Below are 23,225 nucleotides of genomic sequence, written 5' to 3' on the forward strand. Positions count from 1 at the left end.
AAGTGGTCCAAAATACGCATTCTTTCAGGGCCGGAATTACGATAATTTCAGCCATTATCTAAATTAGGAAATATTATTTTGGCTGAGATTATCCATAGAAGGAATGATCTACATGATTTTTTTGACTCATTATACGCAAACTTTGACCTGACCCTTTTATGTATATTTCGGGGTCCTACTCCAGCAGTTGCGATAGATGGAATAGATAGTTTAATGATAACTTCAGTTTGATTCATTTTGTTTGGAAATTTAAAGAATTTAATTGATTTTAAGAGTTTGTTAATTGTTATGTAAAAAGAACTATCAAAGTTTTTTTCTTTTTTTTTGATTGAATTTAAGGCTTATTTTTTCTTTTTGTCTTTATAAGAAAATTTTTTGTTTATTTATATCTTTTTCATAGATTTAAAACTTTTGAGTTGAAAGATTTTTAATATTGTATAATATTAACAATATACAATAGATTTTTAATTTAGAAAATACTTTTACATTATGATTCTGTGATATTTTTTAAAATTCAGTATAAAATACCATTCAACATATAGGAGGCAGTCAGTAGAAAAGGGGGAAATTACCACTATGATAAAACTTAGTAAGACAATGATTGTTCATTATGTGATTAGTAATGGGCAGTTTTCCCCCTTTTCTACTGACCGCAACAGGGCGGACATCCCCATATTATCACGATATTGCCGATCATTTTGCCGATCACTTGTCCAATATTATCACATTAAAAAATACCGTTGAATTAGTTTTTTCACAAATTCTACATAATAATGTATAAAATTTCGATTTTTATTTACTTTATTTTATTTATTGTTAATAAATTAGTTCTTAAAATAATTCATAAAGATTTTGTCAAATATCAGACATATATTAATTTTACAATAATTGTAAACATTTATTTAATGATAACTTTTGGGTTATCAAAAATTATCCAGGTTTATTTTAGCCATTGATTCTTGAATACCTAAATAATATACTGTAAAAGTTTCAAGTTTCGCCCGAAGATCTGTGGCTTCGCCCGAAGCTTCAAAGTCACGTTAGCAGATGATCGGCATATATATAGCATATATATTAATTATTGAAAATTTGACGTAAAATCTAACTTTGGAAACACACCTTATTTTGCCACAATACTTTTATATTAATTTATTGATAAATGAAACTATTAAATAAAATAATTTAACATAAATTGTCAGAACATTTATTGCTTGGAATAAAGCTTCAAATTTAACGTGATATCACTTATATCATGATCGGCAAGTGATCGACATTGTGATATAATGCATGTCCGCCCTGTTTCCGTCACGCAGCATAGCGGACATCCCTATTTTATCACAATTTTGATGATCATTTGTCGATCATTTGCTGATCATTTATTCAGTTATATCACATAATATAAATGCTGTTGATATACTAATTTGTCGAAAAAGTCAATAATTTTGGAAGTACAAGTAACTAAAGATAGCAGTCTCCTACAGTCCTACAGTACATACAAAAGGTTCACGTAGGACCGCAGTCTTTTATGATCATGACAGCTATTTGTAAGACGGAGTGACTGCTATCTTTAGCTACTTGTACTTCCAAATTATTACCTTTTTCGAGACCATGCTCAATACCAAATATTGTTAACACAGTCGCACAGAATCATGATGAAAAATAATACTAAAAGTATTGTCTAAATGAAAATCTATTGTATGTAGTTATCGTTATAAGATTTAGGTGCTTGTTTCAAGTGTGAACCGCAAAATTTGGCGTATTGTAGATCAATTGCTATTATGTTCTAAACACGGAGATGCACAATATTAAAAATCTTTCAACTCAAAAGTTTGAAATCTATGAAAAAGGTATAAATAAACAAAAAATTTTCTTATAAAGTCAAAAAGAATAAAACAAGCCTTAAAATTCAATCAATTCAATCAAAAAAAAAAGACTTTTGATAATTTTTTTTTACATATTAAACCCTTAAAATCAATTAAATTCTTTAAATTTCCCAACAAAATGAATCAAACTGAAGTTATCATTAAACTATCTATTCCATCTATCGCAACTGCTGGAGTCACTGAAGGTCCTAATCCTAATCCTACTAAAACTTCTTGTACGGTCATGTAATAAAATATAATTTTCACATACTGTATGTGAATTTTATCATCGGGTTTGGTTGGGGATTAAAAATATTGTGCAAATATTTGGTTCTTCATTCACATTTTTTATCCTATTTATTTGTAATATAAAATTTTAATACACTGTGTCCAAAATTTATTAGTTTACTTGTATTATTAACTATCAAATTATTTAGTATTTTTTATTCCATTTTTATATTTAATGAATTACAAAAATAAAATTATGAAAAAGTTGCCTTAAAAGTTAACAATAAATAAATATGACTAATATTGGGTTTCAAAAAGGAAATTTCTATTCTGATTATTTAATACGAATTCGCGTTGATTTACTAGGCATTTTACATATTAATTTTTTTATGCATATTTTGTTTGTAATTAATCCTAGCCCATATTACAGTAATTCTAATTGCCATAATATATAAAAAATGAGCGAAAAATATGCCCATAATCTCCAGCTAGTAAAATTTAACGGCGAAAATGTGTAATTTCGTAATTTAAAATTTGCAATTTTGAAGATAACCTCCTGATTTATTAATGCGAAAGTCAGAAATTAATTTGGTACTACTAATAAATTTTATATATAAAATTGCTCGTCGACCACTAATGAAAATATTTGCGAACTGAAATCAGGCAAAAAGTACGACCAGTTGACCATCTTTAGAATTTATTACAATTAGGAAACGGATCAAGTTCGAAGCAGGGACAATGATTTATCATGGCATTTTACAATATATCACAAAAGACACATAATTTCACAAAATGTTATATAATTTTCGCATAATTTCCATTAATTGCAGATTACGTCACTTACCATCAAATTTGATGACATGTTATGGCCCACACAAAAATTTGTCTTACAAAAAATGGTCCGAAGCGCAGTTATCATTGCACAACATCACGTGCCGGTTTGTGTTGTAATGCCAAGTGAATTTATTAATTGTGGGGCACAGTAGTATATTTATTAGTTTAAGTGTATAAAATTTTGAAATATATTAATCGTGAAACGTTACAATTTATTTTTAGATTTTGGGTGTCGGATCGCGATATTACTATAATGGGAAATGGGATTGGAGATCAAATTTTAGGAATTTTTCAAAGATCATATTTAGCGAGACTAGAAATTAAATATCTCACGGGAAAAAGGAAAAGTTTTGCTAAGGACAAAAATTGTTCGCTTTAAAAGTGGAGGACGTGCAATAGAAATCATGAGGAGTAAAAAGGACTTAGAATTATTTTCGTTGAAAATTATTTGGTTATAAAAGGGCAGGATTTGAGGGACGGAAAAAGGGGATTTATTAGAATTTATGGTAAATTGATTTTATAGCTTAGGAATTAAATATTATTAAACCAAGCATTATATCATTTAATATTAACGTATTTGTGTTAAGACTGCGATGGCAACGTAGTTTACTACGGGCGTAGGTCTTACAGACCGATCATTTTTTTTAGACCTGTAAAACCTGTCCTTTTGGTACACAGAAAATTTAATCTTTTAATATGATAACTTTTAAATTTTATTTATAAAATAAACGAAAATACATTTATATAACGTAATAAAAAATTTGATATTTAATGAATAATATAATAATAATAAAAAAAAGTAAATGAAATTTAAATAATCTGACTAGTATTGGTACCTTTCTACCAACCTATCGTGCTCAGCAGTCCAGTAAAAATTCCTTTCGCTATGATAATGTGGTGTAAACTTTATTGGAAGTCTATTTTTACTTTTCCAATCTTTTAGGAAGTTTTCCACCCCTTCTATCGAGAAATTCCATTTATCACTAAATGAAATATTTCGTAACTTATTGAGCGGGGAATTATTTATAACTTTTAATAAATCATTTCCAGTAGGTAATACTTTAACTGGTGTTGTAAAATATATTTCCTCCAATTGTTTACAATTTGAGAACATCATGCTTAATTCATCTAAATTTTTATGGTCAACATCTATGGTTAACCTCGTTAATAAAGGGCAGTTTTTAGATATCGTTATAATTAAATTTTTATTTTCGGTCGTATAATCTAAAAACTTGAGTGATTGACGTGAATCAATCTCTAATATTTTCCCACCGGATTTTTCGATTATCAAACTTTCAATATTAAATGGTAAGCATGAAGTTTGGAGACGTGTAAGGTGAGGGAATTTTTTAATGTTGTTTAAGCACTTTTCCCATTCTTGCCAATCTATATATTTATTTAATTTATTATTAAGAGTTATTTCTAATATATTTTCTAAGGACTGAATAAATATAGGTGAAACACAATTTAGTGTTGGTTGTAAAGTAATGTTTTTTAATGTTGAACCTTTTTCTCTGATCACATTACTTAATAATGTGCAGGTATCTTTCACATTATTATTAAAATCCAGAAACAAGGATTGCAGTTTATTTTGATTTTTAATAAACTTAATTAAGGACTTTTTATCTTTATCTCTACCACAATTACTTATCACTAATTTAGAGATATTTAAACAAATTTTGGAAAGGTCGGAAAAATTTTGATTGGTTATGAACTTCCAATTAATTTCAAGTGAATGTAAGTTTGAAAAAAAAGATTGCGCGTTTGGATATTCACACAAGTTTTTTTCAACTTCCCAAGAAAAATGTTTAACGTTAATACATTTACTAAAAATTAATTTGTAAATTTCTCTTTCCAAAATTTGTTTTTTGTGGCTATGATTCTTATGATTCTTGATTAAAAGATGTGCCATATCTATGATCCAAAATGGCGTGATACGAATGAAAAATCTCATATAATCAAATGTTGGCATTCTTGATAATTTATTCAATGGTAATATGATATTATTTTGGGGCAAAGGATCTACCGGATCATTTGGCAGAAAATGTGCTATTACGTTGTAAAGTTTTGAACGTGATTCTGGATTATAGAGGAAAGGATTATCGTAAGCATATGAAATATGTCTCCATAATATAGGTGTAGCTATGTTAAACCATTCTTTATTAACCAAAAGGCATGAACGCAAGGAAACGGGATCATCCTTCAATTCGGTAAAAATTAACAAGAGAACGTCTGGAACAAGTTGAGCCATGGAAAGAAATAGATATATATGATAAATAGTATGTGAATAATGTGAAAAAACAATAGTAGTATAAAGTATAAACAAATAGTATGATATGAAAAAATGTTAAATATCAAAAATTACAAAATAACGATCCATATTTATATAAAAAATTTACGATCTAAATAGTAATCGAAATGACCTCAAAAAAAAGATTGTTCTAGTTTACTCCGACATCTAAACAACGATTTGATTTTTTCTCCCGTTTTAGATTTATTGAAAGTAGTTAATTTCTTATATAAAATCAATAAACTTAATTTGGGAGTTCAAAGAAAATAGTTTGTGTCAGACTATAAATTTTAAAATATGTTTCTATTAATTTATAATAGTTTTAAAATTAGGTGATCATAACAATGGCTTTTTTCGAAAGTACTTTAATTTTGTTCTACAGTACAATAGTTTGGTAGATCATCAAATATATAACGTTTGACATGTATTTCTTTTTTTTTTAATATAAATTACTATTTTTGTTCAGTTCAAACAAATTAGAATTTTTTATTTTCTAAGAATTAATTTGAAACGTAGTACACTTAATAATTAATAAATTTTCTTCAGTCCCTTTTAAAGAAAAGGAATCCTTTAAATTTTCAAAGCATGAAAGCATGAAAGATACAAAATATTGTATGTTTGAAACAGTAAATGAGAGAAAATGTGTTATGTGTATCATGCGTTTAATATCCGACTAGTATTAAGTTGACAAAATAAGCAATTTCATAGTTTTCATCATTGTTTCCAGTTTTAGAATAATATTCTGACATCGTTTGTAACATATTATTATTGTTATCATTGTAGACGCACTCATTGCATGCATGACAAACATTTTAAACTGCGGTTTATTTTTCGATTAGTCAAAATATTTACGGAGAATCCGGATTGTTATGATACATATACGGTATACCCGAGTTACATGTAGTGTTTCAACTTGACAAAGAATAAAGGTTAAACTATATATACATATTGTTCATTTCCAGTGACACAGGAGAAAATTTTACAAAAATTAATTAAATAAACAAACTTCTTATTTCTGTCTAATGCATATATGAATAAAATCATGATCGGGTGGTACAGTAAATATTCCTTAATCATGTGACACCGTGGTAAATATTTTTACTTTACGTAATAAAAGATGAATGAATTCCTAACGCAAGGATGACTCTCGAATAATAATTGAAGAATCTAGATTTAATGAATTAGTAAATTCGACCATGTTATCTCACATACGATAGAAATATACTTCTGTAAATATTGTTCTAGGGCTGTACAATTTGTAGTTCATATCAGGCATGTGACAATTGTGACATGTCATTTAGATCATATGTATTTTCACTATATCTGATATTGGCTGAATTGCGCTAGCTATTGCGCTCATTTGGGGCAGTGACAATACTGAACTCGCGATAAGTAATAAAAGATCTAGATCTTGTGTGTTTTTACGCCTTTGAAAGTATGCTCTAACTTGGTACTGAATTGGTTGGATCGAATCAATTAAATTAGACATAAACGGAGATGATAATAATTCACCAATTTTTCATGCAAAGACTCTTTTTATACTAACGGTTTCAAAGATCGTTTAGTTAAAAGTTGGAAAAAAAAACTTACTTTAATATAAATTTAGTATTCCAAATTTGAAATCACATGATGCTCGTATAGTTAGTTATAGGACAATCAATAACTGATAAAAAACATTACGTCACTATACAATAAATATATTATACTGATACGCTTCATGTAATTTTATGCTGCAATCGAACCGGCTTTAGATTTATTGCAAAAAAATCATTGGAAATTTATTTTGAAGCATAACTTTCTCGAAATTACAGTACCAATCTTATCCGGATATCACATATTATTCTTTATTATGCAAATATCTCATATTTAATCACTATTACATATTCAGAATATCATATATACAAAGGAGAAAAGCAGAAAGAAAAAAAAAAGAAATTTATGTACAATAAAACAAAAATTATTGATTTTTCGCCCAATATTCTTTTCTTGCCTCGAATAAACTCGGGGAATAATCTCCTGACCTTGCAATGCTAAAGTTTTTAAAGGCATTACCATTAGGACGAGAACTTTTTGCAACACGTCCGTCAAAATCTAAAACTTCATTTTCCAGACGAGTTGGATTATTTATACCATCTATGGTTTTGCTTTGTTCCCCTTTAAATAACTCAAGTTTCAAATGACCATTTGATTTATTAATGCCAACAACCTAACAAAATTAAGAATTAATATAAAATATAACACTGAATAAGAATTATTAAGTAGTTACTAACCTTCAAATCCATCAAAACTGTTATCCCAATGTTTTTAAATTGTCGTTTATATTTTAATGTATCGTTCAGTCTAATGATCTGTGCTTTGGCCATTTCGGGAAGAGAAATCTTTGCGGAATCACTAAAATCACAATTTAATTAATATTGTAAAAAGTATTTATACATTTACGTTATATATAATATTTACCCTGCAACTTGTTTCTTTCCTAATTTTCCCCAAAGTCCGAGTCCCCACTCTTGTTCATAATCATCACTCTATTGAATGATAATAATGACGTTAAAATTAATAAATAACAACTGAAATAAATAAATAAACAATCACCTTCCAATTCTTGGGAACTTTGGTCTTAAAATTTTCAAGATTATCCCATTGTGTATCGACTCCATATGAAGTATTATATCCATATCTAACGCTCGTTTGGAACCACCATCGAGCATCTTTGAAAGAATCTGAAAGCCAAAAATCAAATCGAGGACAAACTTTATTTGGATCAAGTTCTTTAACCGGTTCAGATACACCCGGCATATAAAGTTCTTTTCCCGCGGCCGTATATTCTCGTTCAATTCTTGGAGTGTCAATAGGTTCTCCATTATCGCTCGCAATTGGTACTAATTCGCAATTCGGTATAAGTTTCAAGAGACGACTTTTTTGTTCATCCGAAAACTTATTGTATACTTGAAAATTAAAAAGTGACTATTCAAATATTAACGATTTAATTCTTTTTAACAATCAGAAAAAAAAAGATGGATAATAATAAATATAATTACTTTCAATTGTTTCTTAGCGACCATGGATTTGGGATCTGAGAATAATTTTTGAAGATAATCCACATCTTTTTTTTTCATCCAAGGTTGCCTAGTAAACATCCTTTCTTGATAGTCATGATATTCTGGAAACGGCTCTCTGGGAACTTCAAAGAGTTGTGCTTTGATCTTTTCCCATTTTTCTTGAACAATTGAATCAGTTTCATCAATATTCATCGTATCAGAACCATCATATTTTGGGATATTGCTCGAAGAAGTGGCCATACTCAATTTTTCATTAAACAGACTTTTAAGAGACATGAAACTAGCACTTGGTGCGTCTGACATGAAACTAGTGCTTGGCGCGTCTGACATGAAACTAGTACTTGGCGCGTCTGACATGAAACTAGCGCTTGGCACGACTGACATGAAACTAGTGCTTGGCGCGACTTCTATATTATCTTCGTAATACGGTTCAATAACTTTGTTTTTCCCTTTGTTACTTCTTTTGATAGTTTCTGATTCCTGACTGTCATTATATGGAATAACATCCATTTTCATTTCTTCTATTTGTTGTTGTTTTTCATCTTCATTGCGAACCTTTTTACTTTTATGAACGGGAGAAAAAGATTTTGCACGTTTTTTATATAATGAAAATGCAGGTTGAGTTTCTTTATTATATTCAGGGTAAACTTCTTGAAAAGCTGCTTCTTTTAATAGTTGTTCGTCTTTGCGTTTAATGCGAGTTGACCTTCTAACTGAAGTAGAACTTTTAGTATTATTTCTTTTTTTCGGCATTTTTAAAGAATAGTTTTGTCTGTGAGAAAAAAATATAAAGTTCATTATTTATGAATGTGCGTGGTAATTAAGAAAAACACGAAAATAAGTTAAATTGTCATAATTGGAAATAAATCATGAGTGCCCGAATCGATCTTTGATGTAAAAGTATAGATTTTTGATTTCGTACGACCAGTCTTCTATATTTTTGTAGTTAGTACCATCAAAGATGACCTATTAAGATTTAAGATAGATATCGTGGCATTCTTGAAAAGCAATAAAGGTATATATTTAATTTTACTATTAATTGTATGAAGAACTATCCTCAAAGTCGATACTTTTGTCTCATGCTCCCTGGGTAACGGAATAACTAAATTATATCGTTTGTCAAATAAAATACGGTAAATGTAATTTGACTATCACGATTGTTCTTGAAAAAAGCAAATAATTAGGCAATTTACCAGGTACCCAATAATAATGTCCATGTGGTTAACAAATTCTTATAATAAATATATCTTAGCCATTTTTAATTAAGTTCCAAAATTAGCAATAATATAATATTAATTTAATTATATTAACTTTTCATTTAATTAATTTAACTAACTTCCAAATTTAGCAATATATTAACTTTATTTTTTTAATTAACTGATACTTAATTACATCAACTTTTTATTAACACTTTTAATTATATTAACTTTTTTTTTTAATGATTAGCAATAACTTTTATTAGACTACAAGAACATATATTGCCACCCGGCATACATTAATGCATGCTAAATAATGAGATCAATTGGATGTATGCGATCTATTATTTTAAATCTATCTATATCTTTCAAATTTCAATTATGTATTTTCAAGTTATTTTTAGATCTTCCATCATTTTTGCTTTTATCCCAGCCCTAATTAACAAGCGGTTGTTAAATTGCAAAAAATATTTCCTTATTTTTTGGGACTCTGTTTGCCTTCAGGTCTTTTTCAATATCATTTTCGATAGTAACATCTTTAAAATTGTCTTTATTTAACTGTCACGTTCACGTGTTTTCACGAAGATCATCCCGTGTAGTACCATTCTAGCAAAGGAGGTAAGTCGAATTGACTTGGCGAAGGAGGATGTTAAATAAATTGTCGATGAGAATAAATTGAATTGACTTGGCGAAGGAGGTTTTTATTTTCAGTTGGATAATCTTGGAATGATATCATGATTTCACTTTGAATCTTATTTCCATCAACCTAGCAGAAAGGATTGCTTCTATATCTATACCTCAGCGGCCTAGGTGATGGAGAAGGTGAGAAGCCAACAATTTAATTTTAAAGTACGAATATTTTATTTTATTTTATTTTTACACATTTTTTTTTTACTCACTTAAAATCACATCGCTCATGTACACATGAATTCCTTTCTCTTGTAAGAACATAAAATGATGCTTACTCAACCCAGAAGACCCAAAGAAAAGAGAGGAGTCATAAAAAGAAAGAAAGGAATATCCATTGAGTAGCAAAATCATAGTTTTGACTGTAATTCGCGTTAGTCCTTTGATCCATGTATTAAACTGAGTATCGTTCCAATTCGAATCTTTTTTCTGTTGGATTTCTTTAAATCCATTTGAAGATCCATTTGTTATTCCAGTTGTTTGTCCTAACGGTTGAATAATTGTCCAGTGAATTAGTAACAAATTTGTTGCTACATAATTTGTTTACGGAAAAAAAAAAATTGATTTTTTTAATTGAAAAAAATTCAAGAGGAAATTGCTAACAAATTACCAATTCATTTGCGGAAACCCTGATCACACTTTTTCCAACAACATCTGTCACGACGGAAGAAGTGATCCTTTGCAAGATTATCATCATTGATTACGTCAGTGTAATCAGGAACTAATTACTCATTGTTTAACTGAATAGTATCATTCATACCCTTAGTTTTTTGGCCAGTTAAAGGCTTAATAAGAGCCTTCCCGATCTTCGCTCTACCGGAGGGAATTTTAGTTAACATGTGACCTTGAATTTCTTTTAATTGATGTTGAATCTTGGTTTTTGAGCTTGTTCTATCCAGCCTGGAAATAATGTTAGCCAAAGTACCTCCTTACTACCTATACTCAAAATTAATTCGTCAAGTTTTGGTCGGCTCGTTCTAATTTGCTCGGTTTTTTTGATCAGATAAATTTGTTGTATCTCATTGACACATTATACACACGCCAAAACATACTTAACCGACGTAATTCTGCGAATTTGATATCATTCTCTCCTTTAAGGCGTTCTTTCCTCAATTTCGAGCGAAGTTTTGCAGTTTGAGCTGGATTGAGATTAGCCTTCTGATGGGCATTTTGATCACGTAAATATGTAGTCGCAATAGCATAAGATTCCATTCTTATCTACCAACTATACGGTATCTCAGTACGACATTGCATCAGCAGCTTTTTACAAAAGAAATTTAACCTTTCATGAGCAAGTTCAATATCAAAATTGGCGAGTTCGTCCAAATCCTGTTGGTTGAATTTGTAAATTCTCTCTTGTTGCAATTGTAATAAATTCTTGATCTGACTCACTTCACCTCATGACAGGTGATATCGTCGCAGATGCAAACTGAGAATTGAATTAGTTTCTTATTACCAGCAAGTATACCATCTACTTCATCCATTATGATATGTATTTCCTTTATCGACATATTTTTTTTCTTTTTGCTATTTGACAATGACTCAAAAATTTTTTTTGTTAACCTCAATCTTTTGAGTAATTGTATAATCAATCGGGAGAACCAGAAATTTAACGATGCAGCCATTCATTCTTTGCTCTTAAATTTGAGACCTTTATCTCACTCGCTAAGCCATCTTTCCAAATCTTTCACGAAATTCTGATTACCATTGTTTTAGATGATGCAAGTAGAACGATCACGGTAATTGCATCAGAAAGTTTTACAATAGGAGCTTATTGGAGGCATTATAATAGCACGATTACTAGAAGGTATATACTGCTTTTTTCGTCCACGTTTCGTTTTCTCGAGAGATCAAGTGATCTTGATTCTTTTTCTAATACAAAGTTGTCATCAACATCAATCCTTGTTTTTAGGCTTTTTTTTTGTTATTGCTTCTGATGTTGCTTCTGTGGTTTAGTTGTGAATAAACCGGGTTTCTGATGTAAAAATTCTATATAATAAACTAAAATTCTTGCAAGTTTTTGGGTGAAGAACCATGCCCATTATTTGTGGGCATTGTTTAAATATCATTTTTGATATCATTTAAATTCTATACATAAATAGTTTAATATTAAATGAAAATAGATTAATTTTGTCTAATTATTTTTATATTTCTAACATCGACCTTTCCACTTTTCCAAACTTTCTCAGAGAAAATCTAAAATTATTATTCGAAAAATGTTTCTAAGCCTTCTACTGAAAATTCAAATGAGAGTTCTCGTAAGGTTATTAGAGATAAATCGCCCACAACTTAAGTGCCCATTATTTATGAGCATTTGTTTAGATATTATTTTTGATATTATTTAAAATTCTATACAATAAATAAATAAATATATATATATATATATATATCTTTAGTGATCTAATTTTGTCTAATTGTTTTTTATATTTCCAACATCGACCTTTCCACTTTTCTAAAAACACCTCCAAACTTCTCAGAGAAAATCTAAATTATTATTCGAAAAATATTTCTAAGCTACTGAGAATTCAAATGTAATTCTCGTAAAGTTATTAGAGATAAATCGCTCATATCTTAAAGTGTTAATAATTTTTATCGGCATAAAATTACCGATTTAGCTGGTTTATAATTTATAATTGGATATAATTGCTGATTTCATGTTGCTCTTTAGGATCTGGTATAACTGCTAGTGTGAGAATATTGTAGGCTTGAAGAGTAAATAACGGCGTATATTACACCGACAGAATCCATTCTTAATTTACATTAATATTATTAATATTGGTTCGTCTCCTACTTTGGTTTTTTTGATTAAGTGACATATTGGTAGGAAGTAAAGAATTTAAAGCAGAGAAGTAGAAGCTTATCATCGTCTGAGCCCTGGCTAAATTGGAATTAATTAAGAATATTTAATCGTGGTAATTCATAAACCTAAATGCTTCAGGAAACTTTTGTTTAAAATTTCACCAACAGTACGTCAACGTCACTTCGTCCCTTTCTTAGGCATACGCGACTTCCCGGTAGTCGGCTTTTGACAGTTGTAGATTTGAGAATCGTCTTGATAGGTGACGATTTGCTAGTCGACTTATTGGTCTTGTCACAATGTCATTCGGCTCATTTCTTGAATCTTTCTACAAGATCGCTTTTTTTGGGGGGATCTTTGGGATTAAGCCAACTAGCACGATTCGCAAAGTATAAATTTTGGTGCAGTGATGTTCTTGGAATCTTCCAATAAAAATTAGATTATCAAGCGTGTATACATATGTGTAACTTAAATCTTACATTGCTATAATGAACCAGCAAAATCTACAACTACTACTAACTACTACCTTGACGCTAAAATAGAAAAATATTAATATAGTATAAATATTCCTTTTAACAGTAACATATAATTAATCAAATTTTCGCAATAGTTATTAAACATCCTTTTTGTTTTGACATATTCAACCATTTTTAGAATGGGGTGAATCCGCGAGAAATCAGGTCACTTTTTCCTTTTACTGCTATTTATGAAAGAATAATGTTGCTAGTCTGAACTCCTCTAAATCAGAATCCTTGCTAGAATTGACGACTTTTTACTTGATTTATTATTTAATTATATGAAAATAATATTGGATACGACATAAAATGGACCTGTAACGTGTATTTCATGATTTGAGGCTTCGTTGTGTATTTACAAGTAAGTTAACTTTTCTTTAAATTTTGTTGGTATTTAATCCTAATTATTCATATTATTTATGGATTATTATAATACAAGATAACTCTACCAAGATTTGATAATTACTATATTTGCTTTAATTTCTAAATTATACTTTAGATCTTACTTAACATCTTTGAACTACTACTTACAGCAACTAATACTTTTAAATGGAACGACTTCAATATGACATTTTTATTTATGAATCTTTGGATAATTGATCCGCGATTAAGATCCAGGAAATTACTCATTTGGCACAACAATCAGTTTAAAACTCGTTTTCTTTAACTAATCAATCACCAATGTTTAAAAATGATGAATGATGACGCGAAACACAAAATGATATTTAAAGCGTCCTAAGATAAGGAGGTTAGGTATATTTTTTTTGTATATGTACTATATGAAGACAGAAAAAGAGTTATTTATTAACACTTATTTTTTTTTTTTAATCTTAATAGAAACTATATATTATTAACGATAAACGATCACATGAGCGACTGGCACGTTTGGTGTATTATATGGGAGTGCGTGATTTCGCACGATGTCAATTCTATTCAGTTTTTAATTATACTATTATGTGAATTTTAAATTTAATTTTTTTATTTTTTATTTATTTTTTTTGTCAATGTTAATTTTATTTTATAAATCGTAATAAATAGCATCTGATTAGATATTTTTTATTTAGAAAACGGACTATTGCTATCTGTGATAATTCTGTCTGAATTATCGGACCGATTTGAAATCTCCAAATTTTAATGTAGAAAAAACAAAGTTACGAATTACGTAGTAATGCAATTCACTATAGCGGAAATTTGAATTTATTTATTATATTATGATGGGCTTTCAAGTGGATCCGCACTTCAAACATTTTTCCAATAATTGAGTATGAGTATTCCCAGTGAATTTTGGCTTTAATCCAGGAATCATATCATTAATCGATGAATGATCATGGGTCTGTTATAATAAGGACGTTCTCCAACTGACATCATCCAAATTATCTATCACACCAAAGATATAAATGCCAGAAGCTTGAGTTTTTCACTTCCTTTCTTCCTTTGAAAATTCCAGGAACAAAAAACGGTACGATCCAAAAATTCCTTTTGAATTCGTTTTAAATGGCCTGATATGAGTGATCCTTGCATTCAACTTGTTTCTACCATATTCAATTAAGATATTACTTCCATGCAGATGACCGTAAATAATAAGACCAAGATCATGGATTTTAAATAATTCTGACGAGATTGACCATAAGAGATCAACAATGTCTTTCCAATAAAGAAATTCTTCATGAGATTCAAGAAAGGAATATATGCCTCCCTTGTAGTAATTTCTAAAAACAAACATTGGATATGTTGTCCCTAGTGATACCAAAGCTATCCGCAAGTGTACTATGATGTAGGCATTTATTTATTAAAACTATAGTTTAATAAATAATTAAAAACTAATAACAAAAAATTTAAATACTTACTTGTTAATAAAATGATCAATGAGTTCCCTAATATTATTTAATCGTTTAAGTATGACTTCTATCGGTCCACTACGAGTCCATATCCTTGCGGCATCATCTCTTACCCGAAATAGACCTTTCATCCACATAGCGGAATATATTGATATATTATGGAAATAATTCCTTATTTTATAAGGTTAAATTGAGAGAAATCAATCCACTCGATAATGTCCATGCTTTCTTTGACATTTTGTTGAATGTGTCTGATCAAGATCAATTTTGCTAGACCAATTTTTAAAATTTTCTATCAAATATGCAACATCGTAGTTTACGCACTTCTATCACAGTTTGAACATATTCTATTCAAATCAACTGTCCAATATGTCATTATAACCTGAATGGCGAGTAAAGAAGGAAATGTGTAAAAAAGAAATAGTTCACTTTTTTATTTATTGAAAATATCAAAATTAATTATATGGTAGATCAGTGTGATGACGTAAATTTTTTTTTATTGATGATCGGACTTCGATAAATAAAAAAATCAATAAGAAATAATCACAGGGCCACTATGTGGTGATAACAAGTCCCAACGTAGTGCTGTGACCTTAGTAAAATGGTATCACATATGCAGTGATTTATATTTAGCGATCCGAATAATAAACAGTAAGAAGTTTTAAGTATTTATTAATCTATTAGTTCTTATAACTATCAAACTATTTAGCACTGTGAGATATTTTTAATTACTTTTGGACGTTAACTGAAACTTTAGATGTAAATTCTCACGTAATCATCAAAAACTATATCTGATATATGCATAACTTTAAAAACTTGCCATGATCAGTTGGTGCATTTAAACCCATAATATCGCTTTTTGATTTTTTTACTAATGTCTTCAATTTTCATTTTATATTTCTTCAATAATTTCTGATGCAGATGTGGATCTTCATCTCAACTCCTTTTCATCAAATTGACGTAACATTGTATTTCTGGACGTTCACCTTTACAAATGTTCAAATTAAGCTGAAGATAATGTTTTAAATAGTGGAACTCCAGACGTAATTTCAACTTTTTCTGTTTTGAAGATTTTGGTGTATCAACTAATGAGCAAGAGTATGCGCGATATTTGTTCAAGGAGCATTTAATAAATAATTTAATATAAAATAGTTCAACCAACGAATTATCAATTCGTAATTATCATAAAATATTGAGTAGTGGGAATTAAGGAATGAAATTTAAGAATTCGACAAAATTTGTTCGTCTTCGCTCAATCAAGGCTATTGTAGGCAATTTGGACAGAATGAATTTTTTTAATGATTGTGCGTATTGGACCTTTTTGTAAAAAAAATATGTGGAAAAGAAATTTTGCAGTTTAGGGACGAAGTGCGTGAATATGCGTATTTGATTTTTTTGATTTTTTTTTAAAAAAGAGCGAGAAAAATTTTCTTATTGCAATTTTGTTAGGAATTTTTAGAGCCTTTTTATATTATTTAACAACAATACGATCGATTCATTTGGATGTAAAATAAAATAATAAATTTTTCCATTAAAGTATTGAAACAATAACTTATTATTAAAAAGATTTGTTCATCAAGGTATTGAAACAACAATAACTATTTTACTTATTCTACAATAAATTCACGCTTGACCTAAAATAATACTGCAGATTCGATAAATTTAATGCCAACCTTTTGATTGGCGTAATTACCGCTTTACCCATTTATCAATTTTTTACTTTTTTTTTTCTTTTATCAAATTCTATCGAAATTCTAAGAACAATCAGTTTCTATGCAAGATATTTAAATTCATTAATATATTTATACTATTTTTTTAAATGTTATTTTTAACCGTTCAGTTTTTAACATGTAACACTAATTCTTATTCGTCGAAAATTTATGATTCCATTAAGTAACAAAAATTAGTTTGTAAAAAAAAAAAGATACGGTCATACACTCATACGGAATTCGTGATAATAAATTTATTTATTGTTTACCGCTAAAAAAAATTCTTTGTTTAAAATATCATGTAGCATTTAGGTTAGTTATTATAAAAAAAATCTTTAAAGAAATACTATTTTGTGGCATGGATTTTTATTGATAGTAGATAAATAGAAATTTTTGATAAATGAAAAAAAAAATACTTCTCGATAATAATAATAATATGTATAATGAATTTATAAATAATTTAATATAATTAAGTTCTAATAATTAATTTATAACTGAAATTAATCTCTATAACGTTCTTTATGAAGTCGCAACCGCAACTATTACATGAAATAATTATAAGTCCACCCTCGAAGCGCTACAAATAATGAGATGTTTAAAATTGAGGTAAATCATATATATAATAATATAATATTATTTTTATAAATCATTTTCAAAGATTAATTTATATTGGTCATTTAAAAGAGTCATTGATTTAAACTTGTTGGTATATTTTAATATCAAAAAAGATTCTAACACATTGGTTAAGCATGACATTTCAAAGTATCTTAGTTTTGGAAAATCAGCCTTGCTTAAATAGTAACTCCATACCTTAGTATATCGAGATAATTGATTAACATAATTGTTAAGGACTAAATATTCTAAATTTCTTAATGAGAGAAGAAATTTAGGAGAAATAGATGTAACAGATGATTTTATTGTTAATCTTTTTAATGTAACAGCTTTCCCTTCAATTGCTTCGCTTAAGTACACGAGTTGTTCTCTTACATCACACAAATGCAAGCATAAAGATTGTAGTTTAGTCTGCACGTTAATAAAATGAAGTAAACCCAGGCAATCTCTGTTACATTCATTAATCTCTAAAGTTACTATATTTTGGCAAATCCGAGCTAATTCATATAATATTGTTGGATTCGCGATTGTTAGACTTATCCCTAAAGAACTTAAATTGGCGAAAAATGGTTCGGCATTTGGAAACAAGTGTAAGGAGTGATATGTACTCCAATAGAAACATTTTACATTCTTACAATTATTGAAAATCACCTTATATATTTCTTCCTCCAACATATTTTTTTTATAATCATAAATTTTAGCTTCCTTCTCCGTCGTTACTGATTGCACTATATCATTAACAAAAGTAGGGGAAATGTGAGTGAAAAAAGTCATATAATTAAATATTAATTGTCGGTTTGAAGGTAATTTAAATCCATTTTTGAATAAAGGACTTTCTGATGGTAAAAAATATGATATAACATCGAAGACTTTATTGAATGAAATAGAATCTTCATGGGTATAATAAAGAGATCTCCATAATATAGGCATTGCTAACGAAAACCAGGATTTATTTACTAAAACACATGAATGCAAAGAAGAAGGATCATCTCGCAATTCGTTTAAAATTAATAATAAAACATCTGCGACAAGTTGTACCATTGTTAATGATAAGATAAAGATAAAATGAAATTTTGAAAATTTGGGATGATTATAAAAATGATAAAATTGTATGAAAAATAATGATAAATGCATGAAAGTTAACAACTGTATTTATATTAAAAATTTAGCAATATTAAAGGCATAAAAAAAGTCATATTAATTATAAAAAAAATCATATATTAATTTAATTAATATTTGTTGAAGCCATAAATGATTTTATTAGAACAGGGGCTTTGCATAATCGATTTGAGTCACTTTTCCGTTCGACAAGTTTTTAATGTGTACCGCACAAATTTTATCGGTTGTAATTAGACAAAGTTTCATCTATTAAATTTTTATTGGTTAAAAGATCAAATAATGAGTAAAAATAAGGAATGAATGACAGTTCTATCCAGATTTTATTGTCTCCTATTTTAGACATGAAAGTTTCAAAAATATGAAACATACTTATATAATCAATATTTTTCGGAGTAAATATTACTCTATTGAAAGTTTCGAAATTTTTAAGTAATGTTTTTACGTCTTTAAATAAAAACTCTCGCAGTTTGTACAATAAATGCACTAATTTGATCAAGTGATGTACAATAAATGCATTAATAAATAAGTTTGTCAATGTTTTGATTGGTTATGTGTTTATCCTATACAGGGTTCAGCACTTGAATGGCAACAAGAATTTCCGGGAATCAAAAGTGAATAACTAAATCTACTGTTAAAAAGTATTTTCCATAGATTATTTTCAAAGAAAAAAAAAATAACAAAGTTCTCGGACATTCCGGACATAATGTATCAATCTTATAGTGTTTAATTTTTTGTACCGTGTCATGGAACAGTACATAAAACTTGTGTTACTAAAACAAAGTAATGTCGAATAATATTGTTAAAGCTGAAACCTCATATACTTTATCGTCCAAAATAAGAGACAATGAAAATAATGAAAATCGTTGATGTCTGATATCGGATATTATACCCCTTCTTTTTTGCATTTATGATATGTAATCGAAAAAGTTTATTTTTAGTTTGTGTTTTTCATTAATCCAATTTAATACATGAAAAGATAGAAATTATATAAACTTAAGAACTATGACAATTAACATCACGTTAAACATATTGTATTTTATTTTCAACCAATAAAATTTGATGATACTGACACGATCATATATGAACACGGCCGATAAACTTTATATACGCAACAATTCTTGTATACAAGAAAAACGGGTCCCAAGAAAAATATGGCAAAATTCCTAGTATAATATTAATTATTAGGAGTAATATTGTCCAGAGCGTATTTGTTATGTGATCTGCAACCCACTCCTGATTATTTCCTTTATATTACAAACACAAGACGGTCTTTCAACGGTTATTCCTATTTATCTCAAGATACTTTATGATAAGGAATGTACAAAATTGAAGTATTTAAATATGATATCAATTGATCACCAAAATGTTTTTATTTTAATTATTTTGCGAAACTGAATAAAGAATATCGTTATTTTATGTGAATTTAACATGTGATTCATGAGTGATGCGATTCGTTGATTCGTCAATCCGCAATCCGCGGATAAACCATCCGGATTGGATCCGGATGAAGATACGAATGATTCTGCTATTTCTGTAATTTATAGTAACAGACATCCGTTATTTACTGTATGTTTTACGGTGTCAATTTAACACAGTCATGTGAATTTGGGTCCTGTCATCGGACCATGCGATTGCTATTCGCTTTATAATAAGAGTTATTAAAAAAAAAAATTTTTTTTTACTAATTTAAATATTTTAATGAGATAATAGTTGATTTTGTAATAATCTAATGCAATTGTATTTATAGATATAGTATGAATTGCTAGGACCCTAATTTTTGTTATGAGTTTTTAAATATTTTATTATATAAAAAATATTTATAACTAATAAGTAATAATTATTAAATACAAGAAATGTAGATCGGTCATGTAAATTTAGTTCGATCCGGAACAGATAGTTAACTCTAGCGAAGTCCGATCAAAGTTTAAATTCGGTCTGCATTACTGATCGGTCATCTGGATCATCAAAATCTTACGTTACATTTAATAAAAGGTCATGTGATCTAATAGCCAGAAAAAAAAAATTTTTTTAAAAAAATATTTTTTGTTTTTCTTCTTAGAAAAATGATTTTATAACTTATATATATGTATATATATTAAAGATTATTAGCGAATTGGCAAAAGGTAAGTTTTTTTTTTTATTTATTTTATTTTATTATTTTTATTTGGAACGTTACTACATTCTTTTTTTTTAGGTACGGCTCCTGGACTTGAATATCGACCTGCAAACTCCGGAATTACAAAGTTGAAAGGTACTGAGGAAGGAGAATATTTGTTTTTTTTCAATTTGAGAACGTCACAACTTTCCTTTCTGTTTTTTTCTTTAGAGTACTTCCAGGTTTGATAACACGGTGAAACTACACCGAAACTCTATTAAAATATCAATGTTTGCCGTGCTGAATATGCTGGACCATATTGACCTTTTGGCAGTTTCGGAGTTTCGACAGTTTTAGCATTATATGAATGTTTCGGCATTTCACGTCAGGCCACAGCAAGCAACCTTACATCTAATGATCCTTCATATTTTATTGATTAGCACATAGCTGTCAAAATATACAGAGATTGATCATTATTAATAAAACCGATAACGTTAATGAAGGAATAATTGAATTAATTAAAGTTCAAAAAAATTTAAGTTATTTCGAATGGAAAGATGACTTTGAAGATGAATATGATATTATAAATGTTCCTTATAATGAAATATTACTTGATATTATCAATCATTTAATATTATATTTTCAATTACTTTATTATCAAGAATATCAAGAGCATAAATTATTTGAGATATTTCCAATATTTCATGAATTAAAAACGTTAAAAGTCTATTTCGGTATTTTTTTTTATTTTTTTTATTTGTTATTTTTTATTTTAAAGAGATATTTTATTAATGCTTCTTTTTCGCTTTTTTTTTAAGGACTTGCGGATTTCTTGAATATTTAGAAAGGGTGACGCTTAACAGAAAAACGCAAAAATACTACCGAGACATATCATGATCTTGAGATTCTATTGTTCAAAGATGATAGTAACGTTTGTGTTTACTGCAAAAAGCTAGGTCATTGGATAAACGAATGCCCAGAGATCCTCCCGAATATCGAAACAAATGTTTTAAGTTATTAGAGTCATTAAGTCCAACTGAATGAAAATAAATAATTTATTAAGGATATATGGACATATTGGGTATATTGCAATGAATGCGGCAGTTAATATAATCACTAATAACGGTGTTATATCAAGGAGATATTGTCAAATTATAATAGTTATTATGATGACGAATATTATTATTTTGAAAACTACATCAAAAGATACTCTTTTATTAATCATGCTTTAAATAACCAATTAATTCGAGTTTTGTATAATGGCGGTGTCCCTCTTAAGATTTTCACCAAGATGATCGAGATGATGAATGAATACGCCGAAAAATCAAATCCGAAGTGATTGGATGTGACAATCCACAATCTTTAATAGCATGGGTAACTAAATCACTCTAATATCATGAAAAATAGGTTAGAGATATTTTATAATCATTATTTGAAAATGAATCTTCGGATGATGATTGTGATTTATATGTAGATTCAGAATCCGAAAGCTATACTATGTCAGGATTTTCCGATAATCCATCTGAACAATGTATACAGATGCTACAAGCAGGATTTACTCCTTCGACAACAAGAAATTTAAAAAGCGTACTTTCATCAACATTAAAGTCGCTTTTTACTAAATTTAGAATAAATCTCTTTATTCCGCGTTTTAACATGTATTGCTGACCCGACAAATACTTTGAAACCGGGAGAAGTCTTTATCTAATTGGATAGGGAAGCAGGACGCGATGAACGCACTGGATTACCTTTTGGAATTATTGATGATGATGTAATTTTAGCTAGTAATCCGTGTGGTTTACCTTCTGATATTATCAAGGTTAAAGCAGCCAGAAATATGGATTTAAGCATTTATTATAATGTAGTCATATTTCCTGTAAATGCTGCTAAGGAGGATGACATATCATAAGCAACTTATTTAAGTGGAGGAGATTATGATGGTGACAAAGGTATACATATTTTTTATGATATCATAGAAAATTTTTTCCCTTTTAACGATTTCATTTATAGATTTTTTGTTGCTGGTATCCACGAATCGTCAAAAAACTACAAAAATTCTCCTCTTTTAGCACTTGATTCGAGAATCAAAAGTGCTTTTAATGTAAACAATCAAACTATTGACTATTTATTATCCTCCGTAAAATCCAGTCAAATTGGATCCAAGATACAGGAGAAAATTTTAGACATTCACTTTAAAAATATGGAAACGCCGCGTGGTTTATATGATCGTTGGCACAAACTGACAAACGCCAGTCATCCGAATTTGGAATATTTGACAAACAATCCATTTATCTTACTCAAATGAGCGCACAGCTTACTGATGCTACTAAGCGGAGACTTACTATAAAACCAAATGTTCAGCAATACGATAATTAAGTATTTAA

The 23,225-nt window shown here is 28.7% G+C and overlaps 7 protein-coding genes across 8 annotated transcripts; 2 read left to right on the top strand and 5 right to left on the bottom strand.

Annotated features, from left to right (window-relative positions):
* Positions 1-3,747: 3,747 nt before the first annotated feature.
* Positions 3,748-5,175, bottom strand: OCT59_001265 (uncharacterized protein; the record flags this gene model as incomplete). Its single annotated transcript, XM_025311108.1, has 1 exon — positions 3,748-5,175. One exon carries the CDS (start codon positions 5,173-5,175, stop codon positions 3,748-3,750), a length of 1,428 nt encoding a protein of 475 aa, XP_025174941.1.
* A 1,846-nt stretch (positions 5,176-7,021) lies between these two features.
* OCT59_001266 (uncharacterized protein) lies at positions 7,022-9,046 on the bottom strand. Its single transcript, XM_025318949.2, has 5 exons — positions 8,253-9,046; positions 7,807-8,178; positions 7,672-7,739; positions 7,485-7,605; positions 7,022-7,420 (listed from the first exon to the last, which is right to left on the bottom strand). Exons 1-5 carry the CDS (start codon positions 9,024-9,026, stop codon positions 7,172-7,174), a joined length of 1,584 nt encoding a protein of 527 aa, XP_025174942.2. The 5' UTR covers positions 9,027-9,046; the 3' UTR covers positions 7,022-7,171.
* A 1,221-nt stretch (positions 9,047-10,267) lies between these two features.
* Positions 10,268-11,368, bottom strand: OCT59_001267 (uncharacterized protein; the record flags this gene model as incomplete). Its single annotated transcript, XM_025311109.2, has 4 exons — positions 10,268-10,275; positions 10,369-10,641; positions 10,917-11,009; positions 11,209-11,368. The coding sequence occupies 4 exons, from the start codon at positions 11,366-11,368 to the stop codon at positions 10,268-10,270; spliced, it is 534 nt and encodes a 177-aa protein (XP_025174944.2).
* A 3,517-nt stretch (positions 11,369-14,885) lies between these two features.
* Positions 14,886-15,443, bottom strand: OCT59_001268 (uncharacterized protein; the record flags this gene model as incomplete). Its single annotated transcript, XM_066139436.1, has 2 exons — positions 14,886-15,177; positions 15,316-15,443. The coding sequence occupies 2 exons, from the start codon at positions 15,441-15,443 to the stop codon at positions 14,886-14,888; spliced, it is 420 nt and encodes a 139-aa protein (XP_065988839.1).
* A 2,211-nt stretch (positions 15,444-17,654) lies between these two features.
* OCT59_001269 (uncharacterized protein) lies at positions 17,655-18,668 on the bottom strand (the record flags this gene model as incomplete). Of its 2 annotated transcripts, none has more annotated exons than XM_025332242.2 (1): positions 17,655-18,668. In XM_025332242.2, the coding sequence occupies one exon, from the start codon at positions 18,666-18,668 to the stop codon at positions 17,655-17,657; it is 1,014 nt and encodes a 337-aa protein (XP_025174945.2). The 2 variants fall into 2 exon arrangements, with proteins under 2 accessions (XP_025174945.2, XP_065988840.1); XM_066139437.1 differs by having other exon boundaries at positions 17,655-18,302.
* A 1,394-nt stretch (positions 18,669-20,062) lies between these two features.
* On the top strand, positions 20,063-21,685 carry OCT59_001270 (uncharacterized protein; the record flags this gene model as incomplete). The annotated part of the gene is made up of 6 exons (XM_066139438.1): positions 20,063-20,077; positions 20,848-20,869; positions 20,941-20,997; positions 21,073-21,083; positions 21,305-21,575; positions 21,660-21,685. 6 exons carry the CDS (start codon positions 20,063-20,065, stop codon positions 21,683-21,685), a joined length of 402 nt encoding a protein of 133 aa, XP_065988841.1.
* Positions 21,686-22,338: 653 nt separating this feature from the next.
* OCT59_001271 (uncharacterized protein) lies at positions 22,339-22,750 on the top strand (the record flags this gene model as incomplete). The annotated part of the gene is made up of 2 exons (XM_066139439.1): positions 22,339-22,448; positions 22,558-22,750. 2 exons carry the CDS (start codon positions 22,339-22,341, stop codon positions 22,748-22,750), a joined length of 303 nt encoding a protein of 100 aa, XP_065988842.1.
* Between the last annotated feature and the right edge of the window lie 475 nt (positions 22,751-23,225).

Source organism: Rhizophagus irregularis, chromosome 1 (genome assembly GCF_026210795.1).
Source record: "Rhizophagus irregularis chromosome 1, complete sequence".
NCBI classification, from domain to species: domain Eukaryota; kingdom Fungi; phylum Glomeromycota; class Glomeromycetes; order Glomerales; family Glomeraceae; genus Rhizophagus; species Rhizophagus irregularis.

Coding starts and splice junctions, on each gene's coding strand:
- OCT59_001266 (XM_025318949.2), bottom strand. CDS start 9,026: ATGCCGAAAAAAAGAAATAATACTAAAAGTTCTACTTCAGTTAGAAGG. Junction 7,740..7,806: donor AAGTTCCCAAGAATTGGAAG/GTGATTGTTTAT, acceptor ATCATTCAATAG/AGTGATGATTATGAACAAGA. Junction 7,606..7,671: donor GGAAAGAAACAAGTTGCAGG/GTAAATATTATA, acceptor TTGTGATTTTAG/TGATTCCGCAAAGATTTCTC.